This window comes from Gekko japonicus, unplaced genomic scaffold, assembly GCF_001447785.1.
Source record: "Gekko japonicus isolate JY-2015 unplaced genomic scaffold, Gekko_japonicus_V1.1 scaffold86, whole genome shotgun sequence".
Taxonomy (NCBI): domain Eukaryota; kingdom Metazoa; phylum Chordata; class Lepidosauria; order Squamata; family Gekkonidae; genus Gekko; species Gekko japonicus.
The window spans coordinates 1,200,740-1,222,776 of NW_015172005.1; the positions used below are offsets into that span (position 1 = coordinate 1,200,740).

The 22,037-nt window shown below is 43.8% G+C and overlaps 1 protein-coding gene across 1 annotated transcript in view; it reads left to right on the forward strand.

The window, feature by feature from the left end:
- Nucleotides 1-22,037, forward strand: part of EGFLAM (EGF-like, fibronectin type III and laminin G domains) — a 160,389-nt gene that overhangs the window by 73,747 nt on the left and 64,605 nt on the right. The window contains exons 6-8 of the mRNA XM_015420161.1: nt 8,654-8,820; nt 18,958-19,073; nt 20,177-20,525. Coding sequence (XP_015275647.1) covers nt 8,654-8,820; nt 18,958-19,073; nt 20,177-20,525 — 632 coding nt within the window. The remainder of the gene's footprint in view (nt 1-8,653; nt 8,821-18,957; nt 19,074-20,176; nt 20,526-22,037) is intronic.

The following is a 22,037-nucleotide window of genomic DNA, read 5'->3' on the forward strand; positions in this document are numbered from 1 at the left end:
GTGTGATAGAACTGTGCTTTCAGATACACTTGCAGCTATTTAATACAAAGTAGTTAATATTTTTTTGTGTCTGACATTTTTCTGCACTGTTATGGAATTTCTGTCAAAAGAATTTGAGAGCAGAAACGGATCCTGAAAGTCTTCTGAAGCCTTTGTTCATGAAGGCATCTTAAGGCTTTATATTACGGACTTTTTTCTTCCCTGAAAGACATTTTTGAAGGATACTTCTTGATAGCTCCTTTAGTATACTGGGAAATGCTGAGTCCATGGCACTGGAAGGTGTGGCACCTGCAGTGGTATTTTTACACCTCAATAGCCAAGGTGTAGAACCAATGATCACGTTCTCAGGGGATACTTCTGCTGTGGTCAGAGGAATGCATCCCCCTCCTGAGCACCATTTTTTCTCTTACCCTCCCTACTGTCCCACCAGTCAAAGATGCTCATTTGGTGGGTGCAGTATAGAGGGCCTTTTCCATGGCAGCCCCTCAATTTCGGGACAACCTCCCCAGGGAGGTGTGCCTGGCCTCTTCATTGTCAGTCTCGCAGGAAGCAGTTGAAGACCATTTTATTTTGACTGATTGCATTTTGATCAGTTTTATTTTGATTGGCTACATTTTGATTTAGCCTTTGGCAGTCCTAATTGGAATTTTTAAACTGTGATTTTAATGGTTTTGTAATTGTGGTTTTTATTGTGCTCTTCATAATGTTTTATTTATATTGTAAGCTGCCTTGAGTTCTGCAAGGAAGAAAGGCAGCTAACAAATGTATTAAACGAATAAATATAGTCACAGTCACATCGGGAGGCAGTATTGGTGGAAAAACAGCCAATAAATAATAAATATAGATATAAGACGTGAATCTGGAATTCAGAATACTGGTAAATACCTACTGCATTTCGTTGTTGCAAAAAACATATCCGCCCCTCCTGTATTAATTTTTCTCATTTCTGTTTCTAGAAGATGAGATATTTTGCAACGGATTGGGTCTGGGTTCCTCCCCAGTGGTCCCGGGTGTTACCCAAAGAGGCAATCTCCTATTTAGTTGGGGAAATTAGCTTTAAAAGGAGACAAAGGGAGAGGGGGTACCTGGGATTCTCCACCAATGTTTATGGGGATTTTTCCCTTTAAGAGAACTCTCAAAATAAACCAGACGGATGTTCAATTGGAAAAGTCTTTATTAAAAGAGAAATAAAAGGGCAAAACACGCACATACAAACACACTGGGAAAACATACAAGGCTAGCTAAGTGGAAATCATGGAGGAGAGGGGGAAAGGAATTTCATGGAAGGATATAATTACCAGTCTTGGAGAAAGAGGTCCACAGATGCAGGAGCGAAATGACCAGCATTTCACGGAGTGAAGAAGAACCCAATGGATTGGGGGTGTGATGTTTTGGATCTGAGAACACACACACACTGCCATGGAGTAGGATGTCATAATTTATAGGGCAAAATGCTTCCTGGGGCAAGTTGATGTATTTGCCCCCAAAACAATAGCTTGATGGGTTTTACCAAGGTGGACAATGATTTGGGAGCCTTCAACAACATATTTGGGAGAAGCTTGATGGATTTTGCTGAAGTGGACTACAGGTGTAAATGTTCTTGAGGATGCTGTAATTACCAGATGGGAAAAGTTACCAAGTTTGCTAAATAGAATTAAGTGTTGCTTAATTAGGGTAAATGGGTACAGGGCAGTGAGGCTGGGTGTTGATGAGATTAGTCAATAGGTTCTTGGAGTGACCCATTGTCCTAAATTATGCATCTCTCTAGTGTGGGGAGGAGGTCATTAACTTGTTGTTGTTCAGTCGCACAGTCGAGTCCGACTCTTCGCGACCCCATGGACAATCTCCCGCCAGGCTCTCCTGTCTTCCGCCGTCCTCCGAAGTTGGCTCAATTTCATATTTTAGGAATTGTGTTTATGGCTTTCTCGCTGTAAACTACCCCTCAGTGAGAGGAGGAGTCTGACCGGTAACACAGGAAGTGCTGTTTGCACCTTTGTGGAGCTGTGCAGCATCCCAACAAGAAAAATAGTACCCCTAGGCCAGTTTGTGGTTGGAAAAATGGTGTGGGGAGAGGCTGAAATCCAGTACTCCTGATCAGTGTTCCCTCAAGTTAGGGTGAGCTAGATCACAGTTTTTATTTATTTATTTATTTATTTATTATTCACATTTATACCCCGCCCTCCCCATAGGCTTCAGCTCACACACTTTTGTCTTGGCTCAGGAAGAATGGCTCCAGAGCACTTTTCCTATGCTGAACCAATCAGTTGTAGTCATTAACTAGCCAACTGCTTTTACTTACACTTCTAAACTAGATGCCCAGGCTTCTCTCTGGCTGGCATCCATTTTGTGTCATTTTGGGCCAGGTAGTGTATTGCACTTACAATATTTGAGATGATATTTTAGGAATTGTGTTTATGGCTTTCTAGCTGTAAACTGCCCCTCAGTGAGAGGAGGAGTCTGACCGCTAACACGGGGAGTGCTGTTTGCCCCTTTGTGGAGCTGTGCAGCATCCAAACAAGAAAAATAGTACCCTTGGCCAGTTTGTGGTTAGAAAAATGGTGTGGGGAGAGGCTGAAATCCAGTACTCCTGATCAGTGTTCCCTCAAGTTAGGGTGAGCTAGCTCACAGTTTTTAAGCCTTCAGCTCACACACTTTTGTCTTGGCTCAGGAAGAATGGCTCCAGAGCAAGCTAATTTATGCAGTAGCCAAATGCTTACTCATAACTTTAAAGCCAGTTGCTCACAAAGTAGAATTTTTGCTCACAAGACTCCACAGCTTAGAGAGAGCATTGCTCCTGATCCAAATTGGGCCTCGGTGCTCTTGAAAACGTTTCCTGCAAGTCACCTTTGACCCTGAGATTATCAGAGTTGGGTTGGAGGAACCTGGACCTGACTCATATCAAACATCTAGTTTGAGCATTAGAGACCTCTTTTGGAGAGTGCAGAAAGCTGAAGCTTAAAATGAGACTGACTTCCATCTCTGTTGGATGGTGAAGTAGTATCTGTAGCATGTATAGAACATCATTTTAACCAGCAGCAGTTTTTAAGTAGTGGAAGGAGGGTTCACCTATAAAAATTTAAGACTGCTGTTAAGCAAGCAGTATAAAGAAGGAGGGAACAGATGCTCTTAATTAACAGAAACAGTGGAGGACCATGGCTTGGATCGAAATTAAATGTTGGGTGGTCAGATAGGTACTGAATAATAGGCTGCCACTTTTTTTTCTTAGTTTGGAGAAGGCAACATGTTAGAAGAATTTCCCCCCCTGAGAATTATAACAGGCACTGAGGTTTAAGACAAGACAATATTTTGGGACTGAGTCATTCTCTCTTGGGCAGTTGTGTAAAGGTTTTTAAAAACACACATTTGTGTCTCATGTGACTTGCAGAAATGGAAAAGTTGTTTTAATGTAGTTCAGAGAGTTCGGACCATGCTGAAATGAACAGTGCCAAACTGTTCTGTTTTTATCATCCCTGCTCGTCAAGAATGACCCTCAAATGATCCTTGTATTGGCTGATAAAAGAAGTCACTTGAATCAGTAGTTTCAGCAGCAGCGGCCCCCCCCCCCCCCATCGCATCCACTTCAGATAAACAGGAAACGCACGGATGCCTTGCCTTGTGCTATAATTTTCATTAGAATACAGCTAGACTTGTTTGCAGTTAGTTCTGTATAAACATTGGAAGCTCCAAGGCTTAGAAGTTATTTCCTGCAATAAATATTACATCTGAGAAAAGGACAGCAGCTTAATTTTATCTTGAAAGGTCAGTTCCACCCCTGTTATTTTCAGACTGTTCCTCTTGCAAGTCCTTAGTGATATGGTGAAGGGTGCAATCCTGCTTGCGCCCCACAAACAGGACGGTGTGGGGATCTGCCCCTGTCATGATCTGGGCTGTGCCACCAGAGGCCTACTAGACCCAGGGAGCCTGGCTAGCAGTAGGTGAGGCTGAGCCTACAACTCCCAGAAGCCCCTAAGAGGTTTTGGAGCCAAAATTGACCAATAGGGAAGAAGAGGGCTAGGGAACAAAAGGGCTGGTGCCAGAGCAGAAGCTGTTCTTTCTTCCAGAGGGCAGAGCCAGAAGGAAGGCTGCTGCAGGAAGAAACTCTCGTCCTGAGGGAAGGGTGAGTAGCCTAGTGTCACTTGGAATAGTGAGCTAGGGACAGTATATTTTTAGACGCGTTAGGGCATTTGATTTCTTTTCTTTTCATCCACTTACTGTTATTATTCTGCACCTTGTTGTGTGACCTCCTATAAAATAAACTATTTTCATTGTTCACTCTGCCTGGTCCTCATGCCTATTATTTGGCCAAAAGGGAGATATAAAGGTCTTGGGAGGGTACTCTGGGCCTTCTCAAAGGAGCCTGGAACCAGAGTGGTGGCAGCGTCAGGTGACACCCCACCTGAGCCGTGACAGCCCCATAGAAAACAATACAGCATGACGATGCTTCTTACACTGCTGGGCTGTTTATGTTGTAGACAGGTGGTTCACTCCAAGGTGAGGTGTTTCTGCATATCCTGTAGGGACTTGGAGCAGCATGTTTTTACCTGGGCTCTGCATGGCCGTGGTTTCAGAGGTGGTTTGCCATTGCCTGCCTCTGTGTCATAACCCTGGTATTCCTTGGAGGTTGCCCTTCCAAATACTAGCCAGGGCTGACCCTGTTTAGCTTCCAAGATCTAATGAAATTGGGCTATCCAGGCCAGGGCAACACTGGTTTATTGACCTGAAATTGACAGGAGGCTGTTATTTGGCCCTTTAGGGAAATCCAGGTCTCTCAGGGAACATGTGGGTTTTCCCAGTGGTCCAAGTAGCACTTTGTCATGACCATTTCAGGGAGGACATTGAAACTCCTTCTGTATGCATGTGGCAGTTGTGGTTGGAATTGGGCACTGTGCACATGGGAATTGAGGAGAACCCACAATTCATGTCTGTTATGCTGGGACCTCAGCCCCATGCCGTGTACTCCATAATATGCAAATCACCGTTCTGGCGCCCTAGTGCAGAGGTGACTCAGTGGGCAGAACTGCATCCTGGAATTTTTGTTTCACACCAGCCACAATCTTTCTAATTTGTTGTGTTTGTTTAATAGTGATTTAGAAAGCAGGGTTTATGTGACAATAGAATACTTGAAACTGCCTTATACTGAATCAATCATTGGTCTATCTAGGTCAAAATTGTCTACTCTGACTGGTGCCTGAGCCGTGACAGCCCCATAGAAAACAATACAGCATGACGATGCTTCTTACACTGCTGGGCTGTTTATGTTGTAGACAGGTGGTTCACTCCAAGGTGAGGTGTTTCTGCATATCCTGTAGGGACTTGGAGCAGCATGTTTTTACCTGGGCTCTGCATGGCCGTGGTTTCAGAGGTGGTTTGCCATTGCCTGCCTCTGTGTCATAACCCTGGTATTCCTTGGAGGTTGCCCTTCCAAATACTAGCCAGGGCTGACCCTGTTTAGCTTCCAAGATCTAATGAAATTGGGCTATCCAGGCCAGGGCAACACTGGTTTATTGACCTGAAATTGACAGGAGGCTGTTATTTGGCCCTTTAGGGAAATCCAGGTCTCTCAGGGAACATGTGGGTTTTCCCAGTGGTCCAAGTAGCACTTTGTCATGACCATTTCAGGGAGGACATTGAAACTCCTTCTGTATGCATGTGGCAGTTGTGGTTGGAATTGGGCACTGTGCGCATGGGAATTGAGGAGAACCCACAATTCATGTCTCTTATGCTGGGACCTCAGCCCCATGCCGTGTACTCCATAATATGCAAATCACCGTTCTGGCGCCCTAGTGCAGAGGTGACTCAGTGGGCAGAACTGCATCCTGGAATTTTTGTTTCACACCAGCCACAATCTTTCTAATTTGTTGTGTTTGTTTAATAGTGATTTAGAAAGCAGGGTTTATGTGACAATAGAATACTTGAAACTGCCTTATACTGAATCAATCATTGGTCTATCTAGGTCAAAATTGTCTACTCTGACTGGTGTTGGCTCTTCAGGGTCTCAGGCAGAGGTCTTTCATATCACCTTGTTCTTTTAACTGGAGATGCTGGGGATTGAACCTGGGACCTTCTGCATGGGAAGCAGATGCCCCACCACTGAGTCATACCCCCACAATATCACAATATCTGCCCTAAATGTAGTGTGAATAAAGACACATGGAAATATGGATTTGTTTTTCTAGTATGCAGAATGAACAAAAGTATTTGATCCTACACACACAAACACACACACACACAGAGTATATATATATATTCAGCAGTCTTTCACAAAGAACAATGAATTCACATCAACTGATGGTGTGGGAGAAAAGCAATTCACACTTTTCTGCCATGCTTGTACAACTTGCTGGCCACCCATATGAGTGCTACTAGGTATCCGTGGATTGTGACCTGCCAGGGGATCTGTAAACATCCTGTTTTTGCTGCTTGACTTGAATTGCAAACCAGGGTGGGGAGGAGCTTGTTGAACACCTGGAATATTATACAGAATGGATGGTGGGGTTATACACCCATCTCTTACAGGTTGTGACACCTGTTTCTCACTTTTTGGGTACAAAAAGTAATCTGGCAAAATGTGATTTCGGTATTTCATGGTGGTGTGCAATGTTCTGTGTTACTTAGCAATATATATGGTGATTTATGTAACCCCCTGAGTTTGGCCCATTTTGGGGGGGTATTTTGTCCCCTGGGGGGAGCTATAGGAGTGTCCTGAGGGAAAAGACAGACCTGAGGTGGAAAAAGAGTTCTGAGGGGATTCTGAGGAGAGAAAAAAGGTAGACAGAAACCATCTGGGTCCAAGGGTGGAGAACAGAAAGACCTGAGAAGGATCCTCAAGAGAACTGCAGCCTCATGAGATCTGCAGCCACACCAAACAAAGCCTGAAGAAGAGCAGCAGCACCACCACAGCCAGTCAAGGCACAACAGGCAGACTGAGAGAGACTTTCTGAAGGCCCCAGAGAGACAATTAAAGACTTTAATCAGCTCTTTGGATCCAACTTTAAGTTGTGCTGTCTAAGTTTGAGTCACGTATATGTGTGTCCTGTTTTGATTCCCCATCCCTGTTTGTTGAATCAAAGTTGAACTCTTTTTGTAGCAGGTACTGATTTGCATATTAAGTGACACACCCCTAATGTAGCCAATCCTGCAAGAGCTTACAGTAGCCTCTGTAAGAAGAGCTCTGTAAGCTCTTGGAGGATTGGCTACATTAGGGGTGTGTGGCCTAATATGCAAAGGAGTTCCTGCTTCAAAAAGAGCCCGGCTACTTCTATTTTAGTGTTTAGTGTTTGGTTGTAGGCAGGGCTATTTTTGGGCAGGAACGCACAGGAACGGAGTTCCGGCTGGCTCCCAAGTTGGCCACACCCATCAGGAACTCATTAGCATAATAGGCCACACCCAACAGCAAAAACTCATTCGGATTGGCTACATTAGGGGTGTGTGGCCTAACATGCAATGGAGTTCCTGCTACAAAAAAGGCCCTGGGTTTTGACCACAAACAAACAGAATAAGAAGCAAAAGGTGGGTGTGGCTGGATGACCACACTTCTGGTAACATGGGGGGGCGGCCTAATGTGCTAATGAGCTGTGCTGTCAGGGGTGTGGCCTAATATGCTAATGAGTTTCTGCTGTTGGGTGTGGCCTATTATGCTAATGAGTTCCTGCTGGGCTTTTTCTGCAAAAAGAGCCCTGGCACTTGTAGGTGATCAGAAGGTTGGGGAGTTTTGAACCTACCTTCCTCCCTCCCTCCCTCACTCTTGTTAGGAAGTGGAGGCCAGTGGGCTAAAGGCACCACTGCTTTCTTTTTTGTCACCCCCCCCATTAAGAAACCCAGGTTCCATAATTTCTTCCCTCAGCTGGGGTTGGTGGGAAACTAGGATTGCATTTGGAAGCACCACTGGGACCTGATGTACCTGAAATGGTAAGTAGCTGCTTGACACAATTAATTGTTTTTTTATATTAAATGGGATTATTAGTCAGTATCGCACCATCCTTGCGTGGAAGGCAAATGGAGTGTGCTCATGTTCCTCTCTGGAAGTTTTTTCTGTCCCCAGAGTGAGCGTTTGTAAGGTTGCAAGATCCATGCAAAGGAACAACCATGACCAATGCTCTCTCTAAGCTGTGGAGTCTTGTGAGCAAAACTTCTCCTTTGTGAGCTACTGGCATTAAAGTTGTGAGTGAGTGATTTTACTACTGCATAAATTAGTTTGCTCTGGAGCCATCCTTCCTGAGCTAAGACAAAAATGTGTGAGTTCGAGGCTAAAAAACTGTGAGCTAGCTCACACTGACTCAGCTTAGAGGGAGCACTAGCCATGACGGTTGTTGTGCTGAGGGCAAGATGGTGAAATCAGCTCATTTCCTCAGCAGAGCTACACTTGTGGAAGAAGAAGGAAGAACAATTTCACCTCTTTATTCTCACTACAGCTCCCCCCAAAACCACCCAGCTGTTCCTTCATGTGATCCCACACATGTGGGAATGCTGTTTCCAGGGTTCGGAAAGGGCTGCAAAAAGAGAGGAACGTGAGGAGATGAGGCATTCTGTTTACAGAGTGATAGGCTAATACCCATTTGGAATTTTTCAATTATTTGTGAGTTTTCGGCTTCAGCTCTAGTTAATTTGTGTACCTAAATTTAATTATTCTTCATCATATTTGTTCATCCCAAAGGCCTGAGCTTGACACCAATTGGACTGTAATTAGAGAGCAGATCCAGATGGACTCCATGGTTCTGAAGGGGCTAACTCCAAACCACAAATACCAGTTTGCAGTCCGAGCGACGAATTCATACGGATCAAGCCTGCCTAGCACTCCCAGCGATATCGTCAGAATGCTTAGTGAGTAGAACTCTTTAATTTCTGTCACGCATAAAAAGTGAAGAAACTGCTTTTGAGCACAGATGAACTTTGTTATCCAGCGCTGATGTGGACTGGGGGCTGCTGATTAATCAAATGTGCTCGATACTCAAGCTTATTGCTGTGTTCTGCCCCTTACCTAGAGGAAACTATGGTGACAAATCACAGAATCACAGAGTTGGAAGAGGACATACAGGCCATCTAGTGCAACCCCTTGCTCAATGCAGGATTAGCTTAGAGCATCCCTGACAAGTGTTTCTCCAGCCGGTGCTTAAAGACTGCCAGTGAAGGGGAGCTCACCAACTCCCGAGGCAGCTGATCCCACTGTTGCACAACTCTTACTGTAAAAAAGTTTTTCCTAAGTTCCAGCAGGTACCTTCCCGCCCTTAATTTAAACTCATTCTTGCGAGTCCTCTCCTCTGCTGCCAACAGGAACAGCTCCCTGCCCTCCTCTAAATGACAGCCCTTCAGATACTTAAAGAGAGCAATCATGTCCCCCCTCAGTCTCCTCTTCTCAAGATGGAACATTCCCAAGTCCCTCAGCCTTTCCTCATAGGGCTTGGTCTCCAGGCCCCCGATCATCCTCATTGCTTTCCTCACCCTCTTAGGAACACTATGGCAGCAGCCCCCATGCCTGGTGGAACCCTTCCCCTTGAGTCATGGAGCCATCATAGGTAGCAGGCAGACAAACAGGCCAGCTGCCCAGAAGCCCTTCACCAGAGCTGCCTTCTGACTGCCCAGGGCAGGCTGAGGGAGAAGGAGGTTCCTGAGGATGGTGTCAGCTGTCAGTGCCGGCTTTCAAAAGCATCAGTCCAGGTGGCTGCGGAGGCGGGAGTGGGGAATGCAGGCCTGAATACATGGGCGTATGTTTGCTGGGGGCATTAGAGCTTTTCTTCTGGCCCTGTGCTGGTTAATCGAGTTCTCTGGATATTCAGGTGCCAGATAATAAAGCTTTACAGTGTTTTTTAAAAGTAACCTTGCCCCTACCCCCATTTTTCACCCCCGAATCTGGCTGGGGGCTGGCAGTTTCCAAAATTCTGTGAAAGTCAAGCTACAGGTGCAATTAAAGGAAGATCCAGGCAAAAAACGGCCTCATGCTGCTCCCATGCTGTCCGGAATTGCTACTTGACTTTTTTGTTAAAGGCAGCGCCATACGGAATTGATATAAGCACACATCTTAGGGAGAAGTAGCTCTAATGTTGTTCACCTCTTCCTGCAGTTCCTTAATAAGAAAATAAGAACATAAGAGAAGCCAATGTTGGATCAGGCCAATGGCCCATCTAGTCCAACACTCTGTCACACACTGGCCAAAAATACCAGGTGAATAGACCGAAGGATGGATAATAACAGAGATATGATTGCCTCTGTTTTTTTCAGTCAGAAGGCATGGGCCAATGGCTGGAGTTTTGGCATGTGTTTGTTCTAACTGGGCTTGAGAAATATCCTTACATTGTTAGGACAATCCAGAAATTCACCAATCTTGAATTAAAAAACAAACAAACAAACTATAAGAACCAGTGCAGTATAAGGTTGGACTAAGATCTAGGAGACCTGGTTTCAGAATCCCCACTCTACCATGAAGCTTGCCAGGCGGTCAGCATCATAAGAACATAAGAAGAGCCCCGTAGGATCAGACCAGTGGTCCATCTAGTCCAGCACCGTGTCTCACACTGTGGTCAATCATGCCAATTCCTCTGGAGGACCAACAACCGAGCATAGAGGCCAAGGCTCCCTTCCTGAAAATACTTACTGTGGCCTGGGTACATGCCCCACACATTCCACAGTGAAGACAGATGCAAACAGTTCATTCAGGTTGTCTGTCATCTCCCCATCTTCCTTTAGCAATCCTTTTATTCCTTTCTTATCCAAAGGTCCAGTTGCCTCTATGTCCAGTTTCCCGCTCTGGATCTATTTAAAGAGATGCTTATTGTATCCACTCCTCAAATTCTTCTTTTCAGTCGTGTAATGATTCACTTACATTTCTTTTGCCAGAACCTTTGTCCCTTTCTGTTCAGTTAATTGGGGCAGACTTTCCACTTTTCAAAGGAAGCCTTTTGCCTTTTATGGCTTTCTTGACTTGGGTCATTAACCACGCAGGCATCCTTGGTGGTACCTTTAATGAGTGGTTTCCAAGCATCTTCTTGGTATTTGACTTCCTTGAGTTTCCTGTTCAGCTTCCTTCTAGCTAGTTCTCTCATATTTGTAAAGCTTCCTCTTCAGGAATAAGATGTTTTGGATTTTAGGGATAATTTGCCATTGACACAAATGCTGAAATTAATAGCAATATGCTCACTGTTCCCAGTTGGTGCAACAACATCTATATCTTGCACCAGGACTTGAGCCCTGTTCAGAATCAAGTCCAAGATCACTACCCCTCTGTTTGGCTTTTCCCCCCAGTGCACTGTCATTTATGATGTCTAGGAACCCGATTTCAACAGCATGGTTTGAGCACACATGAGGGTAGCTGAAGTCATCCAGTTTCACAACATTATCCACTTTAGTGACCTCCCTCATTTCCTTCTCCATCTCAGAATCAGCCTCAAGGCTTTGATCAGACAGGCAATCTACTCTTTCTCAGCCTAACATATCTCAAAGCATTGTTGCAAGAATAAACTGAGGAAAGAAGAACCACGTTAAGCCAGTCTGAAGTCCTTGGAGGAAGGGCAGGAAAAATGTACTAGATATCTAGATAATTTCTGTTGATATAAAGATGGCAGTACAGGTTCAGTGAAACATGGGTCTGCATCCAGAAACAGCAGTCCCTGCTTCATGAACCTCCCTCCTTGTCCTTAATATCGTGTATAACTCACCCCGTATCCCAATAGTAGAAAACAGCAAGAGTCCAGTAGCAGCTTAAAGACTAACAAAATTTGTGGCAGGATTTGAGACTGCCACATATTTTGTTAGTCTTTAAGGTGTTCCTGGACTTTTGCTCTTTTCTACTGCTACAGACAGACTAACACAGCTACCCATCTTGATCTGTCTCCATATCCGATGTCATTAATGTTCTGTGTTTCTTCCCCTGCTCTGCATTGGCTGCTGTTGCCAAGAATGGGGAAGGATGAAGTATACTGATATCAGCACACAAGGTAGCTTGGTTCAGACTAACCTCCAGACCATAGTTTGAAGGATCAGAAATGGGCCATGGGCCCATGACACAAAAAAATGACGCTCTTTCCCCTGTTTCATTTTTTTCTGTTTCTTGTTAACTACAGTTTGTCAAGGTGTTCAATGTCAGAAATGGCTTATCTCACCTGGATTTCTGAAGCTTTGCTTCACCGCCTACTCTCAGGCTAACAGCCAAAGGACAAGAGCCCTTGAACTCTTGCCCTTTGGCTTGTGTGTCTGGCTAAGCCTTGAAAGCTAAGTAGCCACACAGTTCCCGAAAGAAAGGTCCACTCACAATGACTCAGCAGGAGTGGAATTTCAGGCCGCAGAAGCAGCACGACTGCAAGCTGCCTCCAATCTCTTTCCTTTCTCCTGCCCTCTGGCCAAGCCTCTGCTTAACTACCTACTCTTGTATGTGTTAGAAGTGGAGGAGTGTACGCTGTCTCCTGTCTCAGTCTTCAGAGGCAGCACCATAGATTTAGGTCCTTTCTGCACTCTCCTTTTAATCCCTGTTCACCGCGGTGTCCTCCAAGCACTTCTGCACTAAAGTCCAATTCAACCTTCTTTTTAATCCAAGTGTTTCCCCACCATTCTGCACTAAAATTGAGTTCCACCTTCTTTTTATTCTGGGTTTTCCCCCCATTCTTTATTGCATTACCTCCCTTCAGTGGTCAGCCCAGTTTCAGCCTGCTGCTGCCCCAGGTTATTTGGATGCTGTTTTGCCCTGGACTTTGATTGCCATGACTTGAACACTGAGAAAATCCGGAGTGGCAGGCAAATGCGGAAAGGACCTCAGGTAGACAGAGGGGGTCAGAACACAGGGCATCCTTTCCTTACTGTTATCTGATACTATCCCTTTGAAGTAGAATGGTATTCTTAGGGATGAGACTTCCTTCCGTCTCTCTTTTTCTCACTCACTCTCACACACAAAGAAGGAGCACGCTCTCCATTTTGGCACCATGGATCCATCCAGCTAATTAGGGTAGATTCTATCTCTATATCTCATCTATACTATCTAGAATGGAGTTCCCTAATAAAGAACACTTTAGTTTGAAACTGACAAGTGGCTTCATGTAAGTTTGCTAGCACACACAGTACTCAGAAGCTACTGCTGTGTGTAAGCCTTGAGCACTCTGTGACGTATAGAGATTCCTGGCTGTGCCATACCAGTGAACCTAACAGTATGATCCTACCTGACCACTACAGTCATCTTTGGAGGCCCTACGTCATGTGCCTCTGCTTTCCGAGGCTAGCCAGGTGGCAATTCAAGAGGTGGCTTTCTCAGTTGCAGCACCAAGATTATGGAACTCCCTCCCTACGAATATTCGTCTTTCTATCACTGTCTTCTGCCGGTGGGTGAAGAATGTTTCCCCCCCTTATCTGGTGTTCCTTCAGTGATTCCCTCCTTCCTGCCATGTGTTTTTGAGTTTTATTTAGCTCTGATTGTAACTGATTTTACTAGTTATTTTTATTATGTTTGTTCTAATCATTAGCCACCTTTGTGGCCCTGCTTAGGCAGAAAGGCAGGATATAAATATTGTAAATAAATGATAAAATAACCTGCACCATATTTTTGCGCAGACGAACTGGAAGATTCCAGGATAAATATATATACAACTCTTTATAATACTCCGTTTTAAAAAAACCACAACATTCCAAATGACCCAGCACCTTAACGTTAGCTCCAACTTCCATTATTTGTAATCGTTTGGCTTTAATTTTTTCCCCAAGACCTGTTTCTATTTACAGTTTCTTTTATCTCCCGTGGTTTGCTCTTTATGCCTGGTTCCATTGGGACCTTTCTACCTATTTCTTTAGAATCTTTTGAACCATTTTTATCTGTGGATGTTTCTTGGGTTTAAAATTAACTTCTGAATAGATTGTTTATGGAAACCTTCTTCAAGCTACAATGTGATTTGCAGCCTGGGGATCTTCATAGAAGGTCAGCTGTCCTTGTTGTTGGACCTGTGTACTTCTCCATCCTGTTTATCTTGAAACTGAAATGCCAGAATCCTTTCGTCAGCAAAGCTGTAAGTGTTTTGCCATTCTCAATGGTGTAGGATTATCTTCTTCCTATTACACAATCCAGATAATGGGTTATAATAAATAACAAGAATAATTATAATAAATAATAAAAATAATTATTTGGACCTGTATGATGGCATTTGGTGTTCCAAGCACTTTGCACGTATTATCTTCTGTGCAAACATTTACAACAGCCATGTAAAACAAATTGGTGTTGTTGTTCCCATACTGTAGATAAGATCCACCAGAGGATATCTAATCAAGATGGGTAGCTATGTTAGTCTGTCTGTAGCAGTAGAAAAGAGGAAGAGTCCAGTAGCACATTAAAAACTAACAAAATATGTGGCAGGGTATGAGCTTTCATGAGTTGAAGTGAGCTTTCTGAAGAAGTGAGCAGTGACTCATGAAAGTTTATACCCTGCCACATATTTTGTTAGTCTTTAAGGTGCTACTGGACTCTTCCTCTTTTCTACCGCAGAGGATTTCTGTGAATGGAAGGGGAGATGATTTTCCCCAGATCTTGTCCTGCTGCAGACTTCTGCTTTACCTTTCACGCTATTCCAGGGGGTCCCTTGTCCCCTGGGAGCAGCACTTGGTGGTGCTGGGGAGCTTTGGTCTGCTTCAGGAGCAGAAGGGGAGGAAGTCATATTCCAGTGACTGAAGGGATTTTCATCATTAGAAATTACTGGTGGATCCAAGCCATAGGGCTGAGACTGAGAGAAGGAACAGCTTGCCTAAGGTCACATGGTGTGTCTGTAGTGGAGGTGAAATTTGACCTACAGGCACTCCCCCCACTCCATCATTACAGCTCGCTACTTAGGGTTGGCCATGGTTAGTGCTTGGACCACCAGGGTTGCTACACAGAGGCAGGATATGACAAACTACCCCTGTTCACCTCTTGCCTCGAAACTCCCCTGAGGAGTTGCCATGAGTTGGTTGGAACTTGATGGCACTTAATTATGATAATCTTAACATTCTGTTACATTCTGTTGAGGTTAAGAAAGAGAACACAGATGGGACTTTGCAATAACAGGCTTAATCCTCATGGGCTGGGATCACAGGTCCATCGGGGTCAAGGAGCAGGTTGTGGCATCGTATGGGTATCCCAGCATGCACCCCTCTAATTTCTATATTGAGGAATGGTTACCAATCACTCAGATGGGGACCAGTAGCAGTGTGACCCTAAGCTGTGTCACACACTTCTCATTTTGAGTGGACCTTGAAGAGTGTGACTCTGCTTGAGATTGCCTTATCAAGCTCTGAACTTGGGTGCTTCATTGTGAAGAAGGTAAAATGATTCTTCAGTCACTGCTGCATAGGTCAAGCCTTCAGTGACAGGGATCCGGCAGGGGGAGGGAAGGGTTGTGGCGAAAAGTGTGTCACGGGGTATAAAAATCTCTTCAGCACCCATTTTGATTCCACGGCTGTATTAGATTTATGTGAAAGCATGGAGCCCACCCGGCCCCACTCACTATTGAGTGAACTTGCTTGGCCTCAAGGCATTCAGTCAGGGAGAGATGTGCTTTTAATTTCTACTGCTGGAGTTCACTTCCTGAACAATAAGGAATGCTTGTTCTTGCAAAATGGACACGATGCTTAGAAGTCCAAAGTCTTAATGAAGGAGGTAAGGTAAAGGTTCCCTTGCTCGAAAACCAGTCGAATCCGACTCTAGGGTTGCGGTGCTCATCTCCGTTTCAAAGCCGAAGAGCCAGCGCTGTCCGAAGACATTTCCGTGGTCATGTGGCCGGCATGACTAAACACCAAGGGGCACGGAATGCTGTTACCTTCCCACCGAAGGTATTTATCTACTTGCAGTTTCTTGCTTTCAAACTGCTAGGTTGTGGTGGGAATGGTTTTCTTAAGCCTTTCCCCCCATGCCTTTTCCTGTGACCTAAAATGGCCCTCTGGATTTTCCATTTGTCCCTCTGCAGGAAACATAGAGGCACTGTGTAAGTAATCTGAACATTTGCCCCAGTGGGCCAAATAGCTCTGTGAGGCCATTTTACGTTGGTCAAGTATGATGCCAGGAGTCTTATACCACCTTCCCTTCCCACACCTTTGGTCCCACGTGCCTATTTTTTCAAAAAAGAACTCTTAGGATCTGTGCATGGATCTCCCAGCCTCACATCTGTTTTGGCTCTGATTCGTGTGAGGTAATGCTTACCTGTGAGGCAGGTGTCTAAAAGGCTTCTTTCTCCATACCTGTATAAGATCAGTTCTCCCACAGGTGAACCCAGTTTTCCACATAAGTGAAATGTATCTCTGTATATTACACTGCATTCCGTCTTTGCAATATATACAAATCTTCTCCACCGTCACTCCACCTATCATACTTTCAAACATTTTATAAGTAATAATAGCAATAAGGGTGATATGCTATGAAGAAGTAAGAACACACACCTTGAGAATCCAGGTCAATAGATGGGCCTTCAGTGTTGTGCCTTTTAGGTTTTGCTTTATTTGGAAAAACAAAGATGTCATCTTGTTCCCAGTTTTAAAGCCTAGTAAATTATCCATAGAAAGGAATGGGCTGGTCTTTCCCCATAGTTCCAGCCCATAAGTCTTAAGCAAAGTTCCATTGCATAGACTTACCGCTCAGTGATGCACCAGATGTAAATGTAGGCTTTTGACATCTGCTTCTTAATACAACAGCTTTGTAAGCTGTTGACCCGCAATCAGTCGCCACCTAATTAGCAACAGCAAGGGGTTTGCTCGGCTAACAGGGTTTACTTGGTATAACCTAATCCTTGATTATTTGGAGAGAGGCTTTCTTCTCCTAATGTCTCCCCTGCAGGGTTTTCAGTTAATTATGGGCACTGGATTACAAGGGTGGCAGAGAGTCTTAAGTAGGCTTCAGTTTGTTGCAGTCCAAAGACCTGATTGAAAGGACCTTAATCACAATAGTCTTTGTTTCTGGAATTTACAGAAAATACACTGCTCTTAACAGTAACAGATTAGCCACCCATTTTGGACCTGTTTATCAGTTAACATAGAACTTACTCTCATTCTCACCTTGGGAGAACTAGTGCATTTTCCCAATCCTTCTCCGTGTTTATCCATCTCTTGCTTAGTGCAGCTGTCTGTTCTGCTATGGTTGCATTACATGGCATGATTTGGTAGGTGAACAACAGAATGAGGACTACTGACAGCCCAATGGGGCATCTGATAGCTTCATCTTCATGTGTGAAGATACCAAAAAGTAGTGGATACGACAGCTGCCCACCATAGTGATGCTTGAGGCTGTATCATAGCCTGGTTTATAGGATGGTTCTTCAGCCAGTTGCTGAAAATGTTCACATGTTCTCTGATGCTGTATGTCCTTTGGCTGAAACCTTCTTGCTGACCCTTGAAAGCTGTCATCAGAGTGCCAGAGTGGTGTTGTGGTTAAGAGTGGCAGACTCTAATCTGGAGAGCCAAGTCTGATTCCTCCACTCCTCCTCTACATGAAGCCTGCGGGGTGACTTTGGGCCACTCACAGTTCTCTCAGAGCTCTTTCAGCCCCACCTACCTCACAAGGTGCCTGTTGAGGGGAGAGGAAAGGAAGGTGGCCGTAAGCCACTTTGAGACTTCTTAAGGTACAGAAAAGTGGGGTATAAAAACGTACTCTTCTTCTTCATCACCGCCTGCAATACGCATGCTGATTTATTACCTCCCGTTGTTTTGGTCTTTGGTCAAACTTTTTTTGCACGTTTGCAAGCTTTTGAAGCCCTACACAAATATTTTTGCACAGAGATCATAGCTGGATGGGGGAGAATACTCCTGTGGTAGGTAATTCTCATAAGTGACCGTAAATTACATGAAGTCCTGTCCCATGACAATGGAGGGGTACTGCTTTGTTAAACAGGAGTAATGCTGCCACTGGTAGCTCAATTCCTGTTTTTTGTTTGTTTGTTTGTTTAGAATCTGGTTATATGTGCAGTCCTGCATAAAGAGTTGTACACTGTGAGAGTTGATGGCATCCAGAGAATTGTTAGCCGAACTGCTTTATTTACAGCAATTGGCAATTTACAAATGGGTTCTTGCCAATTTATACCAAGGTCCTGTTCCCACCAAGGGTTACCAGTAAGAGGATTCAAGGCTGTTGTAGTTAAAATAGATGTATTTTACTTTAAAATATATCTCATACAAACAATACTGATGCACTCACACATGGTACGTGACCACAAACAGTTCTGCAATGGGGCTGTTTCTTCTCAGAGTTGTTGTTTCTCATTGCTCACAATAATGGAGGTTTGTGCTTCTTCACCAGGCTAGGTAGCTGTGTAGCTGAGACCTTATTCACGTGTAGGGCATGTGCAGGCACCTTCTAAGTATGGCATCACAACAGGTGACTTATAGTGTCCAGTCTTCTGAGCCTATGTGTGTGTGCACAGTCCATTGTGTGTAGCAATAAATCAAATATCAATCTCATTCTCTAACAGAATGAATAAATCCTAAGGCTCAGATCCTGTACATTCTTACCTGGGAGCAAGCCCTGTTGAAAACAGTGATACCTGGTTCTGTGCAGGTCTACCCAGAAATAAGTTGTATAACTCACAACTCAACTGAAGTTTGTAAAGTACCTCAAGAAACCAAAAAAGCCCTCATCTATAAATGCTTCATTGATTACTTTCTTATCCCACCTTTTTTCTGTCATGGAACTCAAGGTGGGAACTCGGGGATGCTCTAGGCTGATCCTGCATTGAGCAGGAGGTTGGACCCTTCCAACTCTGTGATTCTCTGTGGCTAATGTAGGTTTCTCAGAAGCTCTCCTTTCCAGGCATGGATGGGACTCAAGTGTTCTTCCTTGTCTTTCTGTCTCAGTGCATGCTTGTGGACGAAGCGTGACCAGGGGCTCTAATCTGTGTTCATCATTGTGCATACAAAAATACTCTGTATCTTCTGTTCTCTTAGCACTGGGTACAAGCTGCACTCTTGAGACTGGATTCTGTACCAAAACTGTATTTATGTTCAATTCTGGTCTGATTGTCAGTTTTGTCTTCCCAGACCCAGAGGAATTAGGGAGTGGAAGCTACGGGCATCAATATATCACGGACTCTGGCGTCGGGGATGATGACGGAATTGACATTGATGATTCAGACTATGACATTTACATTGATGAGGTAAATACAAAGGTTTCAGCCTCATATTTGGGTTCCGTAAAATGTGTTTTTTTGGTGCAGAATTTAGGCAAGAAGACCTGATGACAATTGAGTGTGGAAGTACAAAGTCATGTCCAATTGACGCAAGTCTGTCTCTGTAGGTCTTCCATTCAACAATTTTGCCATATGTCTAGAAGGGACATTCTGTCCTTTATTACTGTTGCTTATATAGTAAGAGGCTGAGCGTTAAAAAATGTTTCAGGATTGTAGCATTAGCCATGGTGATGGAGGAGAACCTCCACATTCAGAGGCACTAATCCTCTGAATCCCAGAGCCAGGAGGCAACATTAGGGGAAGGCTTCTATTCCCTGTTGTTGGCTGTCTAGAGGAACTGGTTGGCCAGTATGTGAGACAGGATGCTGGACTAGATGGACTCTTAGGTTCTGAATGTCCATCATTAACACCAGGACTCTGAAAGTCCCTCCCCACGTAAATTAGTCTGTTTCCATCTATTGTTGTCTTTTGTGAGCCCGTGAAGACGTTGTTTGATTTACTTCAGTATTCCCTACTAATTCTTATTTGCCCTCCTCCTGTTTGTGTGCCTCTCTGTTTATGTTTTATTTAATTTTAAAAAATATTTTATATATTTTAATCTGCATTCTAACATTGTCTTGTTCACTGCCTTGGTGACCCTTAGCTGTGTGGAAAGGCGGCACACAAATGTTTATAAATAAATAATCCTGGTTGAAATTGGCCCTTTGCTTTCTAATTCTGTAATAGGAGGCTGAAAATGTTTCTTTCTTGGGGGCCAGCCAAAGTAGATAGCCATTGGGCAGGAAAGTGGGGTATAAATGAAGTAAATAAATAAATATTGTTGCTTGTATTCCCAGAGACTAAGCATTAAAACAAGTTACAGGGTTGCTCTAGTCCTGGCTGAAATTGGCCCTTGCTTTGTAATTCAATAATATGAGTCTGCGACAGTTACTTTCTCCCAAAGGAGAGAGACTTGATCCTTGGAGCAGTGGTTGAATCCCAGTAACCTAATGTATACAGTTTTCATTTAGATGTAAATGTGCAATATCTTCTGCCGATTATACCAAGTTTCTCTTTTTCTCTTTCATCAGCTCAAACCACTTCCTGCTATCAAAGGAGGTAACAGGAAGTTTTTAGTTGAAACGAAGATCATGCAAGGGTCTAACCCAAGACTCCTTTCTAGGCTGCTTTCAACTCCTTCATCTCCCGCCACTTCCACTGTGACTACGGCACGCCCACTGCCTACCACCACCAGCACCACGACCACTGTTACTGCAAGGGCCACCAGGAAGAACACGGTTGCTTCATTAGTGAGACAGTTCGATCAGCCCTGTGACGAAACCTTCTGCTCTACGGACAGCTTTTGTGTCAATGACTACGAGAGAAGTGGTTCTCGTTGCCACTGCAACCTTGGCAAAGGAGGGGAGACCTGCACAGAAGGTTGGTTGAGCTGGGTAGTGTTGGCTGGCCCCATCTATCAAGATGAGTAAACCGATAGCTTGCCAAACCATGCTATTCCCCCGACTCAAAATGGAAAATAGCTCATTTTTCAATGGACCTTATCATGCTCCTGATTGATGTCCTTGGAAGGACAACAAAAATGTTTATAAATAAATAAAGTAAGTGGCTTTCCTTAGGGCGGCTTTGCAAATCAGCATTTCATTTAGAGTTGAATCCACTAGCACCTTGGAGACCAAGATTTTAGAGGTATGAGCTTCTGAGAGGGACTCAGTGGTAGAGTGTCTGCTCGGCATGCAGAAGGTCCCAGGTCCAATTCCTGGCATCTCCAGTTAAAAGATCTGGCAGTATCTAAGTCGCCTCTTAGACAGTCTTTACCCAGCATTAGCAAAAGCTTAAATCAGCCTAATATTTTTATCATCCTAAGCATGACCATAAATACTGCCAATATCATTTTAATATGCATGTAATTTGAAAGCTACCAAAAAAGATAAAGTAGAAATACAACTAAAAAACAAAATAAAACAATTTTGCCCGCAAATACTCTAACCTTTAATAAACAGGCAGAACAACTTTACCAAATACTTTTATTCCAGCAACTGAAGCCTTCAGCATGTTGTGTTGTACTATCATAGTAAAGCTCTATTTTCAGTCTCATTTCTGTCTTGCTTTATATTTTTTATATATTTTAATGATTGCTTGTAACACCAATATCCCATATTTAGAAAATTATGGTTTCGCATTTACATTCCTATTTTTTTAGGACCTGATAGCTTCAATATTTATCTAACAAAACAAAATTATAAATACATTACTTCATTCCCTCTTCCACTAATCATCAGCTTTAACTCATGAGTAATTTATAAAAATAAACCAACCAATAAACAAATAGGTACATGCAGCATTTGACTATATAAGCAATTAGAGTACAGAGAAAATGTTTGCCCAGAATCACTTTAGCCGTCCACATACATAGACAAAACCTATTTACCAAAGATTTCCATTTCAGAACCTAAAACATTGAGCATTACATATTTTAAAGAGATAGAAGCAGTTACCTGCTACACAATACATACTGCCACAATTTCTTTCTGATGACTGTGCCTAGGTGTTTTAGTCCTTTGTACTTTTAAGAGGCACCTCACTTTCTTTCTGGCAAACTTCTTCACTTTTCGGTGAGTTTTAACTTGCTTCTTCCTTTTTACGTGAGCGACAAACTTTCTCAGAGCTCTTAACAGTTCACTGTAGGGGCGTTGGTTCCTCCCCACTTTCCTCGCTTCCAGCTTCCGAGTCAGCATTTTGAAACTTCTTGCAGATATTTTTACACGCTTCCTCTGCTGCCTTCCGAATCTCGTTGATTAAGTGTTCTTTAAACTGTTCCAAAGATAAGTGGCCAAATTCTGTGTTTTTTAAGTCCACCAATACAATTTCATTTGCTGGAGTAGCTTCAATCTCCCCTCTCGCCGCCATTTCCAAGCCTTTTACTCCACTCCT